The sequence below is a fragment of the Hemibagrus wyckioides genome, linkage group LG07, assembly GCF_019097595.1.
Source record: "Hemibagrus wyckioides isolate EC202008001 linkage group LG07, SWU_Hwy_1.0, whole genome shotgun sequence".
NCBI lineage: Eukaryota > Metazoa > Chordata > Actinopteri > Siluriformes > Bagridae > Hemibagrus > Hemibagrus wyckioides.
Window position 1 is genome coordinate 13387199 of NC_080716.1, and position 18752 is coordinate 13405950.

General features: G+C 38.9%; 2 protein-coding genes across 3 annotated transcripts; both read left to right on the forward strand.

Moving 5' to 3' along the window:
• The first annotated feature begins 1989 nt into the window (after positions 1 to 1989).
• On the forward strand, positions 1990 to 4001 carry LOC131355479 (histone H2A.Z). Its single transcript, XM_058393785.1, has 5 exons — positions 1990 to 2102; positions 2399 to 2476; positions 2758 to 2871; positions 3347 to 3476; positions 3659 to 4001. The coding sequence occupies exons 1-5, from the start codon at positions 2100 to 2102 to the stop codon at positions 3718 to 3720; spliced, it is 387 nt and encodes a 128-aa protein (XP_058249768.1). The 5' UTR covers positions 1990 to 2099; the 3' UTR covers positions 3721 to 4001.
• A 3631-nt stretch (positions 4002 to 7632) lies between these two features.
• On the forward strand, positions 7633 to 17631 carry LOC131355964 (G protein pathway suppressor 2-like). Of its 2 annotated transcripts, none has more exons than XM_058394611.1 (11): positions 7633 to 7823; positions 8055 to 8172; positions 8889 to 8998; positions 11345 to 11457; positions 11547 to 11626; positions 11855 to 11934; positions 12055 to 12229; positions 13893 to 13976; positions 14127 to 14203; positions 16025 to 16120; positions 17182 to 17629. In XM_058394611.1, the coding sequence occupies exons 2-11, from the start codon at positions 8079 to 8081 to the stop codon at positions 17272 to 17274; spliced, it is 1002 nt and encodes a 333-aa protein (XP_058250594.1). In that variant the 5' UTR covers positions 7633 to 7823; positions 8055 to 8078; the 3' UTR covers positions 17275 to 17629. The 2 variants fall into 2 exon arrangements, with proteins under 2 accessions (XP_058250594.1, XP_058250593.1); XM_058394610.1 differs by lacking the exon at positions 7633 to 7823 and adding an exon at positions 7830 to 7972 and having other exon boundaries at positions 17182 to 17631.
• Positions 17632 to 18752: the final 1121 nt, after the last annotated feature.

Here is an 18752-nt window from a genome sequence, read left to right on the forward strand (position 1 = left end):
TCTGTGTCACAGCAGGTGCAGAATGTCTTTACAATGGTGCCTGCAGCCATCTTGTGGAGCTTCCAGTGATTGCACCAAAGAACTTCCTCTGATCAAAACAATAAATGGTATTTGATACAACGATTGAATTTCAGGGCTAATAGATTGTATTTATTGCACGAACAGTATATGTTGGATATAAGGAGATGTGTTCATTTATATATGTTTTTTTCTTTCATTATAGGAAATAAATTAGAGTGAATTTCTGTTAAAAAAAATTAATAGGGTTGATTTTATACCTTTTGCTGAGGAAAAAATATCTGTCATTTATTTATACCATTATAAAATACTGTAAATTGTCTACAGATAATGAAACAGTTATCAAAATAATATAATATATAATAACAATATAATTTCTAATAATTTTGAATTGCATTATTTTATGAATCCAGGACCTTGAGACACTGATGACTGAAATTGTGTAAAGACCTCATTTTAATTCAGTCTGACACATTCTGAAATGGTCTGTCTGTGGCTGATAGTCATCTAATTGACCACTTCACAGTTTCAACAATAGTCTAATTCTTGATTGGCACATTGTTTAATCATCAAACATTGTTTAAGACTCAGAAGCAGAAATGGGTCATGATATTTTAGCTTTTTTTTTAAATTGTATTTAAATGCACCATTCTGTCATTTTGTGAAAAACAGGACGAAATAGGCAGTGCAATGACATTAATAACTTAAAAGAAAAGATACAGTACACATTAAATATAATATAAAAATATAATATACAAAACATGCACTGATAAGGCATCACATTATGAGCACTGACAGGTGAATAACACTATCTCCTCATCATGGCACCTGTTAGTGGGTGGGATATATTAGACAGCAAGTGAACATTTTGTCCTCAAAGTTGATGTGTTAGAAGCAGGAAAAATGGGCAAGCGTAAGGATTTGAGCGAGTTTGACAAGGGCCATATTGTGATGGCTAGACGACTGGATCAGAGCATCTCCAAAACTGCAGCTCTTGTGGGGTGTTCCCGGTCTGCAGTGGTCAGTATCTAGCAAAAGTGGTTCAAGGAAGGAACAGTGGTGAACCAGCGACAGGGTCATGGGCGGCCAAGGCTCATTGATGCACGTGGGGAGCGAAGGCTGGCCCGTGTGATCCGATCCAACAGACCAGTTACTGTTGCTCAAACTTACTGAAGAAGTTAATGCTGGTTCTGATAGAAAGGTGTCAGAATACACAGCGCATGACAGGTCAGGGCTGTTTTGGCAGCAAAAAGGGGGACCGACACAATATTATGGTCATAATGTTATGACTGATCCGTGTAATTTAGCTTTTCAAAACTGTATTTTAAGGCAACATTCTGTCATTCTGTAAAAAAAAACAAAAAAAAAAACAAACATGAAGTAATAGGTAGTGCTATAACATTAATAACTTAAAAGAAAATGTACAGTACACATTAAATATAACAGTACAATACAAAACATTTGTGTCATCAGATACTCAGTTGTCTCCAGACATTTCCAATTTTTGAACCAAAAATGAGTTTGTCTGTTTGTAATATACAATTCTTTACTGTTCTCTGTAACACTAAATACTCATTGATGGATTAACAGAAGTGTGTTATCTTTATTTTTATTTACTTTTATTTTAAAAACAGTATACAGCAGTCATGTGTGTTGTTGATGTTAGCTTGGACCGAGTTTAAGATTATATATAAACCAACGCTGCTTTAATAAGCAACGTGAGTATTATTTGCATAATTTTAAACCAATTACAAACTAGTAATAGGCCATTTGATTAACAACAATTAAAAGTGAAAAATATTACATAATATTAATAAAAAAAACTTTTCCTATGTTAACAATAATAATAATAATAATTCATAAATCAAAGATTTTCTTTGAGACACCAGTCTCTCTAGTTTACATGGCGACGTGCATCACCGCCTCACGCCAGCAGGACGACGCTGATTGGTTGCTTTGTGAGCGCGGTGTCCCGGATGTACTGCCTTTCTCTCTATATAGCCCTCTGAAGGCGGGAAGTCTGTTTCAAACCGAGACCTTCTGGAATTGTCTGGACGTTTTACGAGAAATAAATTCACGAAATGGTAACGAATTTTTTCTTTCCGTGTTTTTACACCCAACGCCTTTTCGAAAGTTCGTTCGTATTTCATTATATACACGTGTGTGTCCTTTGGTGGTTTTAGCCGACATGCTATTGTCTGTGGCTTAACGTTAGTTAGCATTGAAGCTAACGTGAATTGTGTGATGCAGGCCAAGGGCAAATATTACGCTCTCGTGCTTTTAGTAGCACGTTTTGAGCTAAATTCATCTGAAGCACGGAAGGTAAATTAATAACTAGCGAGTGTGTGTTAAAATGGCTCCATCTCGTGTATTTTTTTAGGCAGGAGGAAAAGCTGGAAAGGACTCGGGCAAGGCGAAAGCTAAGGCGGTTTCGCGCTCACAAAGGGCAGGACTGCAGGTCTGTACCGCGGCTCCTCGCGCTTACAAACACTTCCTTCTCCGTTTGTTTTTATTTTAGTAATTTTCCTGAAAAAAACATAACTTAACTATGTACGGTTTTTCTCTAGAATATGAATGGGAACTTATTTTATTTTAACTTTTTTTTAATTATTCTGGAATAACTCTTAATATGTATAACCGATAATTCCAACTTCCGGCTTTATTATGCTATATTAACTTGTATAACTCCCCCCCCCCCTCCCCCTGCACGTGTCTTCTCCTCCATTCCTTGCTTTCCAGTTCCCTGTTGGACGTATTCACAGACACCTGAAGTCCAGAACAACAAGTCACGGCCGTGTAGGAGCTACTGCAGCTGTTTACAGTGCTGCAATCCTCGAGTACCTGACTGCTGAGGTAGAGAGACTTGGAAGGCTCAGTGGTTCATCATGGACAACACTAACCAGTGTTTCCATGCAAATTAGGCTTCCAATTCCCAACAACTTTCAGCTGTTTTGATTTTGCATGATGGCCCCCACTGTCCCCGGGTTGTACCCTCCATGCAAATGGCTAATATTGTATACATCATGCAAAAAAGAGATTTGAGCCATCCCTAGATTTTAGATTAATCTGAATCACTTAACATTAACGTTGTGCATTACTGGACATGTAGTATTTGGGGTGCATGTATTTTTTTTTCATTAATCAGCTGTAATAAGGAGCCAGGAAAACGGCTCATTCTCCTCAGTAGTGAAATAGATTGGGCATAGCGAGAATGTGCCATATGGAGGCAATGGCAAGATGCCCTAAAAGTGGCTGGTCTGATTGCTTACGATCATGCTGCCCTGTCTGATATCATTACGCTTCAGTAGCTTTTTCCTTCTGCATTAAGGTCCTTGAGCTGGCAGGAAATGCGTCCAAGGATCTGAAGGTGAAGCGTATCACACCACGCCATTTGCAGCTCGCCATCAGAGGTGATGAGGAGCTGGACTCGCTTATCAAAGCAACCATTGCTGGTGGTGGTAAGTTATGCAATCTTCTGTATACCATATTTAATACCTTGTTAAAGATATTTAGCCAGTGCCATAGAGTTGGATTGCTGTTTGAACTAGATAAAGGGTTATGGAATGTGTTGGTTGAATTATAAGCCTTATTATTGATGCCTGAATATTTTACACTGACTTTTCTTCTGTGTTTATTCAAGGTGTCATTCCCCACATTCACAAATCTCTGATCGGAAAGAAGGGGCAACAGAAGACTGTGTAACCTTCCCAGCGAATCGTGTGTGTGGTGCGTCTCAGGATTTGCTCTGGAAGAATTCAGAAGTGTTTTTGTGTAGTTTGGTAGTTTCATGACCTTGTGTTCAGCTTTGCATTTACTCATTTCTGGGGTATTTTTAAACAAACAAACAAAAAACAAAACATGGCTTCAGAGAAGCCAATTTTTATTTTTGACAAGTGTAGTGTGCTTTGTGATTTTTAATTGGTGATTTGTGTTGAATCTGAAAAGTTGGTGGGTTTTATTCAAATAAAACTTAGTGCACTGTATTAACTGCCTGTGTTGTCTTTGCCTTAAAATTAATCCTATTAATATTAATGCCTTTCCATTTTGCTGGAAATATTGCCATAATACATCTTGCCGTAAGTATGCATGAATGTATGGTGTGGTAATTGAGTTGATTTTAAAAACCAAACCTCATTGCAATTGTTTTTAAATGAACACATTGCTTCCATAATCCTATATATTTTGGTCTACAATTGATTAGTGTTTAGCAAATTTGTAGGTTTTTTATAGGGACATTGTGATATTTTGCTAGTTTGGGTAATGTAAAATATTAGTTGATTGTGCAATTGAAGAATAAAAATTGTTTTTTGGTTTTTTTTTTAAACAAGTAAGGCTTACTTGTGCATTTGTGAGTTATTTTAATTACTATTAAGTATGCCTGTCATAATAGCATCTTATTTAAATATACTCACTTCACTTTATTAGGAAAACCTGCACTTTTATACAGTTACCTAATTGATCACCTGGTAGCACAATGCATAAAATTGTTCTGATACTAAGGAAGCTCTTCATTTACTGTTCACATTAAACATAAGAAATTTGGAGGGGGTGGAATGTGATCTGTTACTTTAAATATGACCTGGTTATTGATGCTAGATGGGTTAGTTTGAGTAGCTGGTGGTAGCTCATGTGGATAAGGCTCTGGGCTGTTGACCAGAAGATTGGGGTTCAAGCTCCAGCACTGCCAAGCTTCCACTGGTGGGCCCTTGAGAAAGGCCCCCAACCCACCCTGTTCTAGGGCTGCTACATCATGATGGACCCCAACCACCAAGGATGGGATATGTGAAGAAAGAATTTCAATATGTATATCAATTGATTATCAGTAATGTATATAAAGTTATACATAACTTGAGTATTAATCTTTAGAATTATGGGCATAACAAAGAGTGACAGTTCTGAAGGTTTGATGCTTTGTTAATGAGAGAGATTTCCATTCTAAAGTTGTCCAGTTTGGGTGAGTCTGCCCATGATTTCTGTTCTTTAGCCTGAAAGCCTCAACGTTTGATTTTGTGCGTGCTGAATCTACTGCATTCTGCATTTTTCACCAGAGCTGAAAAGTGTTTGAGTTACTATAAAAAAAATATGTAATAGTTTAGTCCTGCTGGGGTTGCATTCTTAATGTGACAGAGGTGCAGAGTTTGTATAGTGAGTCAGACAGACTGAAAAGACTGTGTGACTGACAATTATTTTGGACTGAGAATAAATTCTCCTGAAAAGTATTTGTGGCAGTGACAAACATCATGTAACACGTTTAGTGCACAAATGTAATACACACTGATCATAACATTATGACCAACTGCCTAATATTGTTTTGCTCCCCCTTTTGCTGCCAAAACCTGTCATACACTGTGTATTCTGATACCTTTCTATCAGATCCAGCATTAACTTCTTCAGCAATTTGAGCAACAGTAGCTCCTCTGTTGGAGCAGATCACACAGCCCAGCCTTCGCTCTCCACGTGCATCAGTGATCCTTGGCCGCCCATGACCCTGTCCCCGGTTCACCACTGTTCCTTCCTTGGACCACTTTTGATAGATACTGACCACTGCAGACCGGGAACACCCCACAAGAGCTGCAGTTTTGGAGATTCTCTGATCCAGTCTTCTAGCCATCACAATTTGGTCCTTGTCAAACTCGCTCAAATCCTTACTCTTGCCCATTTTTCCTGCTTCTAACACATCAACTTTGAGGACAAAATGTTCAATTGCTGCCTAATATATCCCACCCACTAACAGGTGCCATGATGAGGAGATAATCAGTGTTATTCACTTCACCTCTCAGTGCTCATAATGTTATCAGTGTTTAACTTGTGTGTTAGGTTATGATTTAAAGAGACATATGCAGGTAATAACTAAAAGTGACAAGGTTAGAATAATAGTAATCACGGGTAATCCAGACACTCATGGAATATTTTAGAATGCATATAGTTATTTTGTGTTGTTTCCATCAAAAGGTGTATGTATACAGTTACAACTCTGTGCTCTTTTGTTTAGCTTTAGTGGCTCAGAGTCACAGCAGAGAACAATCTGTTTACAGCAGTGCATTTAGATATAAATATTTTACAGAATTTAAGCCAATGTTAGGGTGTGGTCTTGGGTCAAATGACAGCGTTGCAGTATTCAGTTACTGGGGCTTGAACACTAATCAAGTAGATAAGGAAAACTGAGATGGTGAAGTCATAATGATGGGTAATCAAGTCAAGGCTGCTTGTGTAGATACCACACACAACCTTTGATAGATCACTGGATGCAAATTCTTGAGAAGGACAGAAGAGGCAAAATACATTTCAATTCAAATACATAGAATCATAGATCAGTTTTCCATATAATATACATAGTTTATTAAACGGGACTGTGCCATGACCCAATATAACCACAAATGAAATATGCATGCATAATTTTACATACTGAAAAAAAGATATTTGTTTTTTGCAATCTAGATCTTTCTTGCTTTTTGTAGAAATAATTGGATTCATCAACATGAAGAAAGAAACCAGAACAAAACTGATGAAAACATTAAACGAGTGTGGTGAACATCTTTAACACTGCAATACCCAAACAAATCCAGGTCCAATCACTTATTACTACTAGATATTTCAAGTAGGTGAAGATGGCTTAGTGTTAGTGTTTGCCTCACACCACAAGGGTTTCATTCAATTGGAAGGCTTGCTCTGTGTGCACAGAGTTTGCATGTTCTTTGGGGGTTTCCTCTGGGTACTCTGGTTTCCTCCCCCAGTCCAAAGACATGAGTTGTAGGCTGACTGGTATCTCTAAATTGTTTGTAGTGTGTAAATGAGTGTGTGATTGTGTCCTGTGATGGGTTGGTCACCTCATCCAGGGTGTCTCTCACCTTGTGCCCAGGATCCAAGTTTCCTGTGACCCTTTGTAGGATACCCGGTACAGAAAAAGGGATGTATAACCAGATTACTGAATAACTAAGATTATTTTCATATTGTATAGTGAAACCCCCCCAGCCCCAAGGGCCATATTGTGATGGCTTCATGACTGGATCAGAGCATCTCCAAAACTGTAGCTCTTGTGGGGTGTTCCTGGTCTGCAGTGGTCAGTATCTATCAAAAGTGGTCCAAGGAAGGAACAGTGGTGAACCGGCGACAGGGTCAAGGCTCATTGATGCACATGGAGAGTGAAGGCTGGCCCGTCTGATCCGATCCAACAGACGAGCTACTGTTGCTCAAATTGCTGAAGAAGTTAATGCTGGTTCTGATAGAAAGGTGTCAGAATACACAGTGCAGGACGGGTCAGGGCTGTTTTAGCAGCAAAAGCAGGATGAACCCAATATTAGGCAGGTGGTCATAAAGTTTTGCCTGATCGGTGTAGAGTGTAGAGAAAACAAGTACAGGTATTGAGGTTCAGGTGAAGGTGGATTGTGTTGTTTTCTCTAGTGCAGTGATTTCAGAATGCAGTGCAGAATAATGTCCAATAGATGGCGCTTCGGTGATTAGTAATCAATAGAGTTAAAAAAAAAAAGCGCCTATGGCATTTAGGGTTAGGGTTAAATAAGGTGAAATTATTTCATCAGAATTTTTTATGCAAGAAAAGATATTCTGTCTCTCAGATGACTTTTGTATCATTCTTAAACTTCATCAAGATTGTACCGGAAAAGGAAATAAGGAAGTCCAGCGGAAGTAGCAGCACACCGCTACACAACAACTCAAAGATACAAGTAACAGACTAGACACTATATAAACACGTTTATAGTCTTTTTTTTGTGAGTCTCGTGTTGTTTTGTTTAAGGAGGAGGTAAAGAATATTTGGAGTTCTTTCTTGGATTTAAGAGAAACCGAAAGTAAGTCCTCGTGCTTTATTTATTTTTTAATTTTTTAAGCCAAATCCTATGAATGCATTAGAAATGAGGTCAAGATGACTGTCCTGTAGCTCCGTAGATCTTCTTTCTCAAGGCTAGAAAGCCACTCTCGAGGTTAAGTGATTAAAATGGTAAGAGTAATGTTAACTATGGAGTGTGTTTAATGTGTGAGTGTGGTGTTGAGGGTAAATTGTGTGTTGGTTTGGTGTGTAGCTGGCCCCTCCGCTCCCCGTCACCATGCCTGCTCTGTTGGAGAGACCGAAACTGTCCAACGCCATGGCCAGAGCTTTACACAAACACATCATGAGGGAGAGAGAGCGCAAGAGACAAGGTACATCATCACCTTCATCCTCTTACACAAGTGGATTATACGTATCCATATCTAATGTTCGTCTTTTTACGCAACGCAAACTGCTTATACAGAATTAAGACCCATGCTCAGAATTTCAATGGCTTTCTGTCTGACCAGGGTTGCCAGGTCTCAACAAAACGTCCAGTTCAACTACATTTCCAAACTCATGCAAAAAAATAAAAAATGGCAGTATGTTCGAAAATGCATGAGCTTCACACACATACATAATATAAAAAATATCAATATTTTATATTTTCATAATGTTCCATCATTCATTATCTGGAAGACATTTAACATTCCCATGTACAATGTTTAGCTGTAATTTCAGGCAAGCGTGCTCCTCAACCTACATAACAAAATGTCTGACATTCCATTTCTGTCTATCTATTCAGAGCGTCTTACAATTTTATCTCATTTTATGCAACTGAGCAATTAAGGGCCTTGTTCAGGGGCCCAGCAGTGGCAGCTTGGTCGAGCTAGGATTCAAACTCCATAACCTTCTGATCAGTAATCCAACACCACTAAGCTATTACATTCCAAATCTAGGTGAATCTGGCCTTGAGCCTAGCGACCTTGCTTCATCTGTTCCTGAGAACAGAGCTTTAACTGCTCAACTAAAACTGGATTTTTATTAGAGCTTTCTATAGGACAACTTGGTTTCAGATTTGCTTTCTGTCCCCTTGCCTGGCTTGCAGAGGAGGAAGAAGTGGACAAAATGATGGAGCAGAAGATGAAAGAGGAAGAAGAGAGGAAAAGGACAAAAGAGATGGAGGAAAGAATGTCACTGGAGGAAACAAAAGAGCAGGTGAGAAAGACGTTAGAAATGGAAGTTACAGACTTGTCACCAAGGGCTGGATTTTCTTTTCTTTTCTTTTCTTTTCTAAGATGCTCTTATCCAACAATACATAAAACAAACAGGGAAAAATAAGAGCTAATTTAAGTGCTTCAGGAAGAGGTATGTCTTCATCCGGCATTTGAAGACAGTCAGTTTCTTGGCTGTATGGACATCTAAGGGAAAGTTCATTCCGCCACCTCTGTGCCAGAACAGAGGAGAGTCTAGATCTATACCTACCTTGTACCCTGAGAGATGGTGCGACCAGTCGAGCAGTGCTAGTGGATCAGAGGGAGCGAGATGCAGTGAGTTTCTTTTCTTTTCAGGTTCTGGTTCAGTTTACAAAGGTAGTGAATTGTCCTATCTTGTTAGTAGTTAGTTTATTGTTCCATGTGTCAGAATCTAAAACACAAAAGCTCATACTTAGGTTGTTACAGCTAATACTACAATTTATGGACATTCATTATTCCATTCTGGTAACGATCAGGCTGTTTGATCAGGTTTGTTTTTACAGTGGAAATGAATGCTACAGTGTGCATGGGATTTCTTTCGAACTGAATAAACATAATTAGTGAATTAATAGTAAAAGCTACTTGACTTGGAGATAATTAAAACACGGTGTAATATAAGGTTCCTGGGCTGTGAGTCAGTGCTGTATCAAGGTTAACTAAAGTCATCATGCAACAGCTGTATGCAAGAAAGAAGTCTGACAACAGAGGGAGAGGCAGGAGGGAGCGAGTGTGTGTGAGGAAACAATGCAAGTTAGATTAGATTTTCACACTGCACTTAAGCCTGTGGGGTATCGTCGCTCTAAACCCTGCTTTTAACCACAGACAGGGGAACATTTCATAAATTAATTTTAATTTACAAGCAGTGTTATTACCGCATTTTATTAAGAAACCCTGCTCTGATGCAGGTTTAGCAGTACTTTTACAGTGTTAATGCTACACTGAGGTGCCAAATGTGAACAGTGTGGAACAATGTGGTGTTAGAATGTTACTTCTAGATGCTTAGCAACAGACAGACAACCAGTCAGAAAATGAGCAGTGTGTGTTTCATATCAGTCACAGAAACGCTGTGTGTTGTGTAAACAGTTGTCAAAGAATTTTGTATTGTTCTTGTTTTTCCTTTCGCATTTTTCTTTAGGCTTAAAACATCCAAGGAGGATTTATGTGGCGATGTTTCTTCTCACTGATGCAAAAAGCACAAGACAAGCCGTTATTTAAAGCAGCCGTATGCTGCATCTATTCAGTCATGGTTGTTGACAGCACAAATATGCTAATTAAGAATATTAAGACCGGGTTTAGGAATGATAATAGACAGGATTCATTGTCGAACCTGTGTAAAGTATGAGCAGTGTGAAACACGAAGCAAGATAACCCATTTACCCGGGGTTTACTCAGACCCAGGATGAACTATAATAATAATAAGAGAATCTGATTTAATACTTTAAGCAGAAAATGTGTCCAGGAGTTTTAGCTTTATTTTGTTCTTGCTGAACAGAAAAGGCTGTGATTTGACAGGAAGCTAGAGAATTATTATGATCTGATTTTTCCTCATTATGGAATTTGTATCCTTAGCTAGAGAACTTGCGATAGCTAGCTAGTTCTCTACAGATGATGTCGAGTTTGTTAATATTGTTTATATTGTTATATCAGATGAGAGTGCTGTGTTCATTTTGTTCTCTCCGCTGTATTATAGCGGCCTAGCTAAGGCGCTATTACACCATGGAATGTTGACACATGGTGGCTGATGGTAGCTAAAAGATATGCTCTTGTCCTAAACGGCATACCACCTTACTATATAGCATGTCAACATGTCACTGGTTTCGTTACTATTTAGACTACTTGCTGTGCATTTTGTGATTTGAGACCTTGAATTCTCCCCGAATGTGTTCCTTGGCATTCAGAGCAAGCTCTCAGCTCACAGTAGAGCAGAAAAAGTACAATGCTACCCAAATTACGAAATGTTCTTCCACAAGTAGATCTGTGATAGTATTGTTTTTTTTTCTACCAGAGTTCTAAAAATCTCACATCCAGCAGCTTTAAGTAATTATTTTCATAGACAGAAAAGAATTCTCATAAAGAGCCAATAAAAATGCAGCTGCTTTATGAGTATAAACACTGAGCATGTATCCTGAGAATATTTTGTCGTTTATTTTGTTGCTGCATTGAGGCGGGAAAAAAAGCATTTCTGCATATGCCCATGAAGTTGCCAAAAGTATTGCTCAAGCGACAAGACAGGTTCGATGGCCAAAAAAAAAAAAGATGCTTCTGAAGCAAAGAGAGCTTATTCTGATGTCCCTGCGCTGCATTACAGGTTCAGAAGATGGGTGAGAAACTGCAGGGTTTGCAAGAGGAGAAACATCAGCTCTTCCTGCAACTGAAAAAAGTCCTTCATGAAGAGGAGAAGCGCCGGAGAAAGGAGCAAAGGTGTGTGAGAAAAGCTTCTGCGTGGATTTTGTGCTATCTTCACATTTCTATACTGCGTTTTCATCCTTATCCTCTGTTCTAATCGACAGTGATATTACGACCCTGACTTCAGCCAGTTACCAACCCAGTATACCTCTGCACTCAGGACAGCACCTGCTCAGCTTGCAAGGTGGGTTCAACCCATCGTGTTTTAGAAAATGGAAGAGCTTTAAAGAGCTATATCACTGTAAATATGGTATATCTGTTGTATAGCCTTTACTGCTGCCTGTGAAAAAGATACTTTACAGACGGTCAAGCTCCCGGCTGTGGCATTGTTAGAATTTAAACTGTGATAATATCCATCGATAGAGGTGTGTAGTTTTATTCTTCATGTTTTATATATGTATTGATCTTTCAGGTAGTCCTGTGAGCCACAGCAGGCCTGCAGGTCTGTTGGGAGAACGTGGAAAACAGTTGTTTCAGACACCTGGTATCCCTGTGAGTCCGATTTGTTTTTCTTTTTCTCCAAAAATGACCACATTCTGAAACACTGTGCTTGTCTCTTTCTTTTCTTTTCTGTTTTTTTTTTAATCACTGATCTGTATTCGTGTCGATTAGGGCCGCCACTTCCCTGGTCAGTCTGCTTACGCTCCAGGCTCTACTGAGCATGCTCAGTTTTCAGCCAGCTCTGCAGTTCATGAGGCGTATGCAGTCACGCAGGCTCAGCACCCTTCCACCTACGGCCCAGCTGCATCTGTCCCCATCAGCTTCTCAGGAACACAGATCAGGGCTGGTACGTATAAAGCCACTCTGAATGAAATCTGGTCAAGTGGGAAATACTTGCCTCATATTTAATTCGATTTTATTTTAGTGCTTTAAACAACATAACTGGCTATATACTCTCAGAATATACAGTTTAAATATATCAATTTATCCCTAATGAGTGAGTCAAAGGCAGCTTCACCCTAGTGACACCAGATAAATAAGTCCCTTCTTTAACTGTGTATTATATGGTCAAAAATAACCAGAAAATTATTCTCGTTTTAACATGAAGCCTATTTTGTTGAAATTTACAGCTATTTACTGTTGGAATGGTAATTGCAGTCATAAAGCATAGCAATCATAGTCCTAAGCCATAAGAGCAAAACTGTTCGTAGCTCTATTTTTTTTTACATAGTTGAGTATTTAGTAATGTTTCAGAGTAGCTAATGGTGGCAGTGGAAAGAAAAGATGTGCACCCACTAACTTGCATGCTGATAAAGATGCAGGCTACAAATCACTGACGCTGCAGAGCTCGCAAAGATTTTCTGTCTTGACCATGGACGAATGTTTATATAGAAGTAAGATATCTCCAGCAACATTATAATAAAATATGGTGAGTATTTTGGACATGCCACCTGGTCATCTGGCTTCTCTGCTCATTTGACCTTCTAAAGCAAACAGCACCAAGCAATATGTAATGTAATTGTACATGTCATCGGTTATAAAGTGCTTTTATTTTTAACCAGTTACACCATGTTCACTCACTTGCATATGATGTCAGTAAGTTAATAACAATATGGCTTCATTTTATTTTAATCCACTTGAGGATTTTTAAATGATTTGATCTGTGGTTAGCTTTTAAGTAGAGCATTCGAGATTCCCTTGCTCTCACTGTTGTGTGTGTGTGTGTGTGTGTGTGTGTGTATCGACTCTCATGGCAAATCATTTTCTTATCCATGCTAGTTTGTGTTACTATAGTTACCTAATAACAAGCTTTGTTTCATCTAGTAGGTCAGGTATAGGGTTTGTATTTGCGTTTTCATAAATACAGACACATGTATAAGGGGATTTGGATCCGGTGACTAGGTGAGGCAGAGGTTATGTTCATAGATACTGTTTGAGATGATTGTGTTTTGTTATTGGTGGATTATCACATTGGAAATAAGCCTTACACGACTGCATTGTAGTCCTAAAGGAATGAAAATGGTCAGCAACCTTACTTGGATAGGCCGTGGCATTCAAACAATGATTGATTAGTATTAAGGTGTGCCAAGAAAAAATTTGTCACATCATAGCACCACCTTGAACTTTTAACACAAGACAGGAGTCCATGGAGTCCTTCTGTTGATGCTAAATTCTGTCCTTACCATCTGCACGTCGGAGCAGAAATCAAGATTTCTCGGACGAATTGATTTTGAATCTTTTATTGTCCACTGTTGGTGAACTTGTAGCCTTAGGTTCTGGTCGTAAGCTGACAGTAGTGACACCGGCTGTAATTTTTGCAGTTCTAGCCCCAAGGCTGCCCTGAGGTTGAATATATTGTATGGATTTCTGCTCTTTTAGCTATTTGAGTTAACTATAGACTTCCTGTCAGCTTGTCTGACCGTTCTCCTCACACCTCATTCAACTTCACCCACAGTTTCCACCCACTGACCTGCTGCTCACTGGATGTTTTCCTGTTACTCTCTTTAAAGGTGCTTCAGCTTTCCAGACCATGCCCTACCTGCCCCATCAGCCCCAGGGTTACGCTGTCCACAGCCACTTTGCTTCTCAGCCAGGTAGACACAAGCTTATTATTATTATTATTATTATTATTATTATTATTATTATGACACATTCTTTGCTTTTGCTTTTTCTGCTTATCAGTAAGTAGCGAATGATCATCTTTGTTTCATTCACTGTTCATGCTCTTTTGTCACCTATTATAGGATTTCTGCCCAGTGCCAGTATACCCCTTCAGAAGCAACTGGAACATGCCAATCAGCAGTCCGGCTTCACTGACTCGGTAAAACCATTTCATTTCTGCTTTCATTTCATTCCTAAAAACGTACTTGCACCAAGGAGTAAAATGGTGGTGGGACCTTTCAATATGCTGGTGGTGCCTGTTCAGATAACTGTATTGCATATAAGATGACATTCACAATCTTTTGACAGAATGGACATTAGTGTGCATTGCTGGTAGGGCTGCACGATTCTTGCTAAAATGTGAATCACGATTTTTCTCCATAGGAAATAAGATCACGATTCTCTCACACGATTATCATTTTATCAACCAAAACATTTATTGCACTCAAGTGAAAAAAGTGCTACACAGGACTTTCAGTTATAATAAAAGTGCTGGACTTAAAAGTAACAAAACATAGTTTCTTTTCCTTATTTTAGACCCCTTAAGGTGAGTAACTTAAAAGCTGTAAGCTGTTGAACATAAACAATAGAATGTTAACAATAATGATTAAAATAATTAGCCCCTGTGCTTTTAGTACACTCCAACTGGCCAAATTTAAAGAACTTAAAGGTTCTTGGCCAAGAACACTAACTGATCAACATTTTGAGTGTTTATTGGAGCCATGTCTTTAGCGATGTGATGAGCGATGGCGTTAGTTATGTCTTTGTGCCGCTGGGAACTTGAGGGGTATAGGGAAGCACCGTGTAATGTCTGAGTTATGGAAGTTTGTGTGGTCTGGCGGCTGGTATTTTTTGGTGTGGCTCCCTCGTCCTTCATGGCTAACTCGTACTGTATTTTGTGGTGATGTCTGAGGTGGTTGTAGAGATTGGTAGTGTTACCTTGCGGTGCTGCCACGATGCCAAAGCATTGCTTACAGATTATGGCTCCTTGTGCATCATCGTCGGATTTAAAACCGAAAAAGTTCCACACCGGTGCAATGTGCTCCTTTATTCGGTACCAATATTATTGCATTGTCACTCTCACCGTCGCCACAAGGACTTTCTTCACTGGCGCTCATTTTTTCTCTTTTGCGTGAAAATTGCCACTCCAAATCCAAGACGTGCACTGACTATCTGTTTGGTCTGCCGCCTTCTTACACGTCACTTGGACACTTGTGACAGTGGAACTCAGCAAATGAGGAAGAGAGAGGAGATAGGGTTTGGTTTTACACTGTGTTTGACTGATATATCATGTTGGATTGTTGTAAAATAATCACGTGAATGCCGCGTCTGAATACAGGGAAATATCGTACATGCAAGTGAATCGCCGTCATTTAGAAAGAAGATTCTGTGTGAATCGGGACCGTGATTCTTTTTTCGATTAATCGTGCAGCCCTAATTGCTGGTTTGCTCTAGTGTACATTTTTTGTGCTAAACTATGCACACACTCACATGACAAGCAGAGGCTTGCCATAAACTGTCCTTATAGATTTTTTTTTTCATACAGCCCTAGATGTGAACTGAAAAGTGCTCAATACTGACCTAAATTACTGAAGCCTGGATCATTTTTTTGCATCAGCATGTATTGTTTGTACTGAATGGGCCATTTTTTCATAGTTACTAAGAAGTCCTCATGAACACCACCTAATGTCTGACAAACTTTGTAGCTGGTGTGACACCAGAGTGCACTGGTTTTCATGTTTCACAATGTTTTTGAACCAATTGTTTTCTGTAGTTGCAGCATGTACAGTATTTGCTTTTACAGTGAAGTGATGTCTTTGTTTCCTGGTTATAATTCTTGTGTATTCATGGTGAATTTGACTACAAAATACATTTCATTCATTCTGTTTAAGGAAGTATGAAATCAAACACAGTAGGTGCTTCATATGCATATCAAATGTACACTGTTTGATGTTAAAATTAATGTGTGTGTCTGTTACAGGGTGCCCTGAGGCCTGTGCATGCACAGGCTCTACATGTAAGTGCTGCAGGACTGCTGCCTACACCTTCACTGGCTGTTCAGATTCCTACCGCAAAGGTGAGCTCAGCAAGGAATGCTTTAAGGGTCAGTCAGTATGTTTACATGCAACCATGCTGGTAATCAGAGTGATGGTTTTATCAGATACTTCAATAAAATAATTCAATAACTAGAAAAAAAATAGCATGGGGATTTCTTGTATCAGGTTTAAAAATACCAGTTCAGTGGTATGAACACAACATCTGTGCAAGTTTCGGTATGAATATATACTGATCAGGCATAACATTATGAGCACTGAGAGGTGAAGTGAATAACACTGATGATCTCCTCATCATGGCACCTGTTAGTGGGTGGGATATATTAGGCAGCAAGTGAACATTTTGTCCTCAAAGTTGATGTGTTAGAAGCAGGAAAAATGGACAAGCGTAAGGATTTGAGCGAGTTTGACAAGGCCAAATTGTGATGGCTAGACGATTGGATCAGAGCATCTCCAAAACTGCAGCTCTTGTGGGGTGTTCCCGGTCTGCAGTGGTCAGTATCTATCAAAAGTGGTCCAAGGAAGGAACAGTGGTGAACCGGGGACAGGGTCATGGGCGGCCAAGGCTCATTGATGTACGTGGGGAGCGAAGGCTGGCCCGTGTGATCCAATCCAACAGACGAGCTACTGTTGCTCAAATTGCTGAAGAAGTTAATGCTGGTTCTGATAGAACGGTATCAGAATACATATTGCATGACAGGGTCAAGGCTGATTTTGCAGCAAAAAGGGGGACCAACACCAATATTAGGCAGTTGGTCATAATGTTCTGCCTGATTAGTGTATGTAATGCACATAATGAAACTAATATTTCCACCGTATTACAATGTTTAGGGTACATGTAAGATTCAGAACTAAATACAGAATCTGCAATTGGATTCAATTCCATCAGTAGAAAATATACGCATGTAAACATGCCTAATGAAATCTTGATTTCTTATTGTACACATTTTATTTTCTTTTGGCTCATATAATCTCATTTTAATTTTCATTTATTCAGGTTATACCTTTTGTGGTGTGTATGATTTTTAGATGCATTTTACTTGCTTAACACTCAACTCTTAATATTTCTGTTTCTATTTGACAGGCCCCATTTCAGAGCTCTCCTCAGCCAGCTCCCCGTCATGCTTTCCTCTCCCACCCACAAGCTGGACAGAGATTCTATCACCATAGCAAATAACTAAAAGCAGACCATGTAAAAAAAACAAAACAAAAAAAAAACAACTCATGTGGCCATTACCAAATTGACCATCACACTGGGTTAATAAGGGTCAAATAACCCTGTACAGGTCAGATTTGGATGACCTCTAAATGTAAATACACTTTTCATGTAGATATTTTTGTGGCTTCTCTTAAAAACATTACACAAGGGAAAGATTTCATTAATGAAATCACCCTTCTTCATACTTTTTTCTTTTGTATAATGGATACAGCTGTCAAAATGACTAGATCATAGATTTAATACATTTGTTTAAATATGATATGAAATGTCTGAAATAGAAACAGTCTTAGGAGTTTTGTTCAGACTGAATAAAAATACATGTGTGAACAGTATGTGGGTTTTTTTTTTTTGCATATCTCATATATACTCTCTCATACTGACATGACTTCCAGAACAGATTCTGTATTAGGTTTACAGAGACAGATGTTTACACAGACAGATGTTGATTACTACTGTAGAAGTTCCACTTGTTTGTAAAACAAAATTATATTTGACAACCATGGCTAGACTTGATTTCTGCTGAAAGATTCTTAAATAATTGAGTATGGGTTTTATTTTTGCTGTCTCCTGGCCAAAGCCTTCTTCATTTACAGTTAGTCCAAAATTATTGGCAACCCAAAGGAAAACTAGAAAAAGAAGCTATCTTCCACTGTAAAATGACTTGTAGCTTATTAATGATTCATGGGAGGCTGCTCTGAATATTAAATCAAGGTTTTAAAGTTGAAGCTGATTAGGAAGGACTCCCACATGCACAGCATTTCAAGATGAAACTGAAATGGCCTGTACAATATGTTTCTGTTGGTCCTCTTGGTGAAGTCAATTATTTTACTAAACTGTGCCTTGGCCTCTAGCAAGGGGAAAATGTCCCAAATCATCAATTACCTGTAAATGTTCCATAAACGGTACATATTCCCCAGTTAACATTAGGTATGATATAATAATTTATGTGGAAGGAATGAGGATAGTTTTAGGATGTCTCCTACTAGGTTTGTGTGATTCTAATGATTTAATCATCTTGACACAGTATTATGCTTCCAGAAAATTCTTTCCAACCTTAAATGCATGTTGTTTAGGAGCGTCACAATTCAACACTGTATGCGAATACGAGCCATCGCTCTGACATAAATCTGAAATAAGTCGTGTAGTTTTTGAGCTGTCTGCCTGGAAGCCCTACTGCCCTTCCCGTGCTCATAGAGCTCTCAGGAGTCATGGGGAGTTCTGGCATTCTCCAAAGTTAAACAGAGAAAGTATGTTCAATGTAGCTAACATTAGACAAGTATAACTGTTAACTATAGTTATTAGGACTGCCAGCAAAATATTTCAGCTGAAAATGGTCAGAAAAAACACACACTTGTTTTTCTCACCAGACAAGAGCTATGCCAGTCAGCACCGAGATGCGTTTATTTTGGGCAGCAGCATCAACATTAGCGAAAAAT

Coding starts and splice junctions, on each gene's coding strand:
- LOC131355479 (XM_058393785.1), top strand. Junction 2,477..2,757: donor CACAAAGGGCAGGACTGCAG/GTCTGTACCGCG, acceptor CTTGCTTTCCAG/TTCCCTGTTGGACGTATTCA. Junction 3,477..3,658: donor AGCAACCATTGCTGGTGGTG/GTAAGTTATGCA, acceptor TGTTTATTCAAG/GTGTCATTCCCCACATTCAC.
- LOC131355964 (XM_058394610.1), top strand. Junction 11,627..11,854: donor GCACCTGCTCAGCTTGCAAG/GTGGGTTCAACC, acceptor TTGATCTTTCAG/GTAGTCCTGTGAGCCACAGC. Junction 16,121..17,181: donor TTCAGATTCCTACCGCAAAG/GTGAGCTCAGCA, acceptor TCTATTTGACAG/GCCCCATTTCAGAGCTCTCC.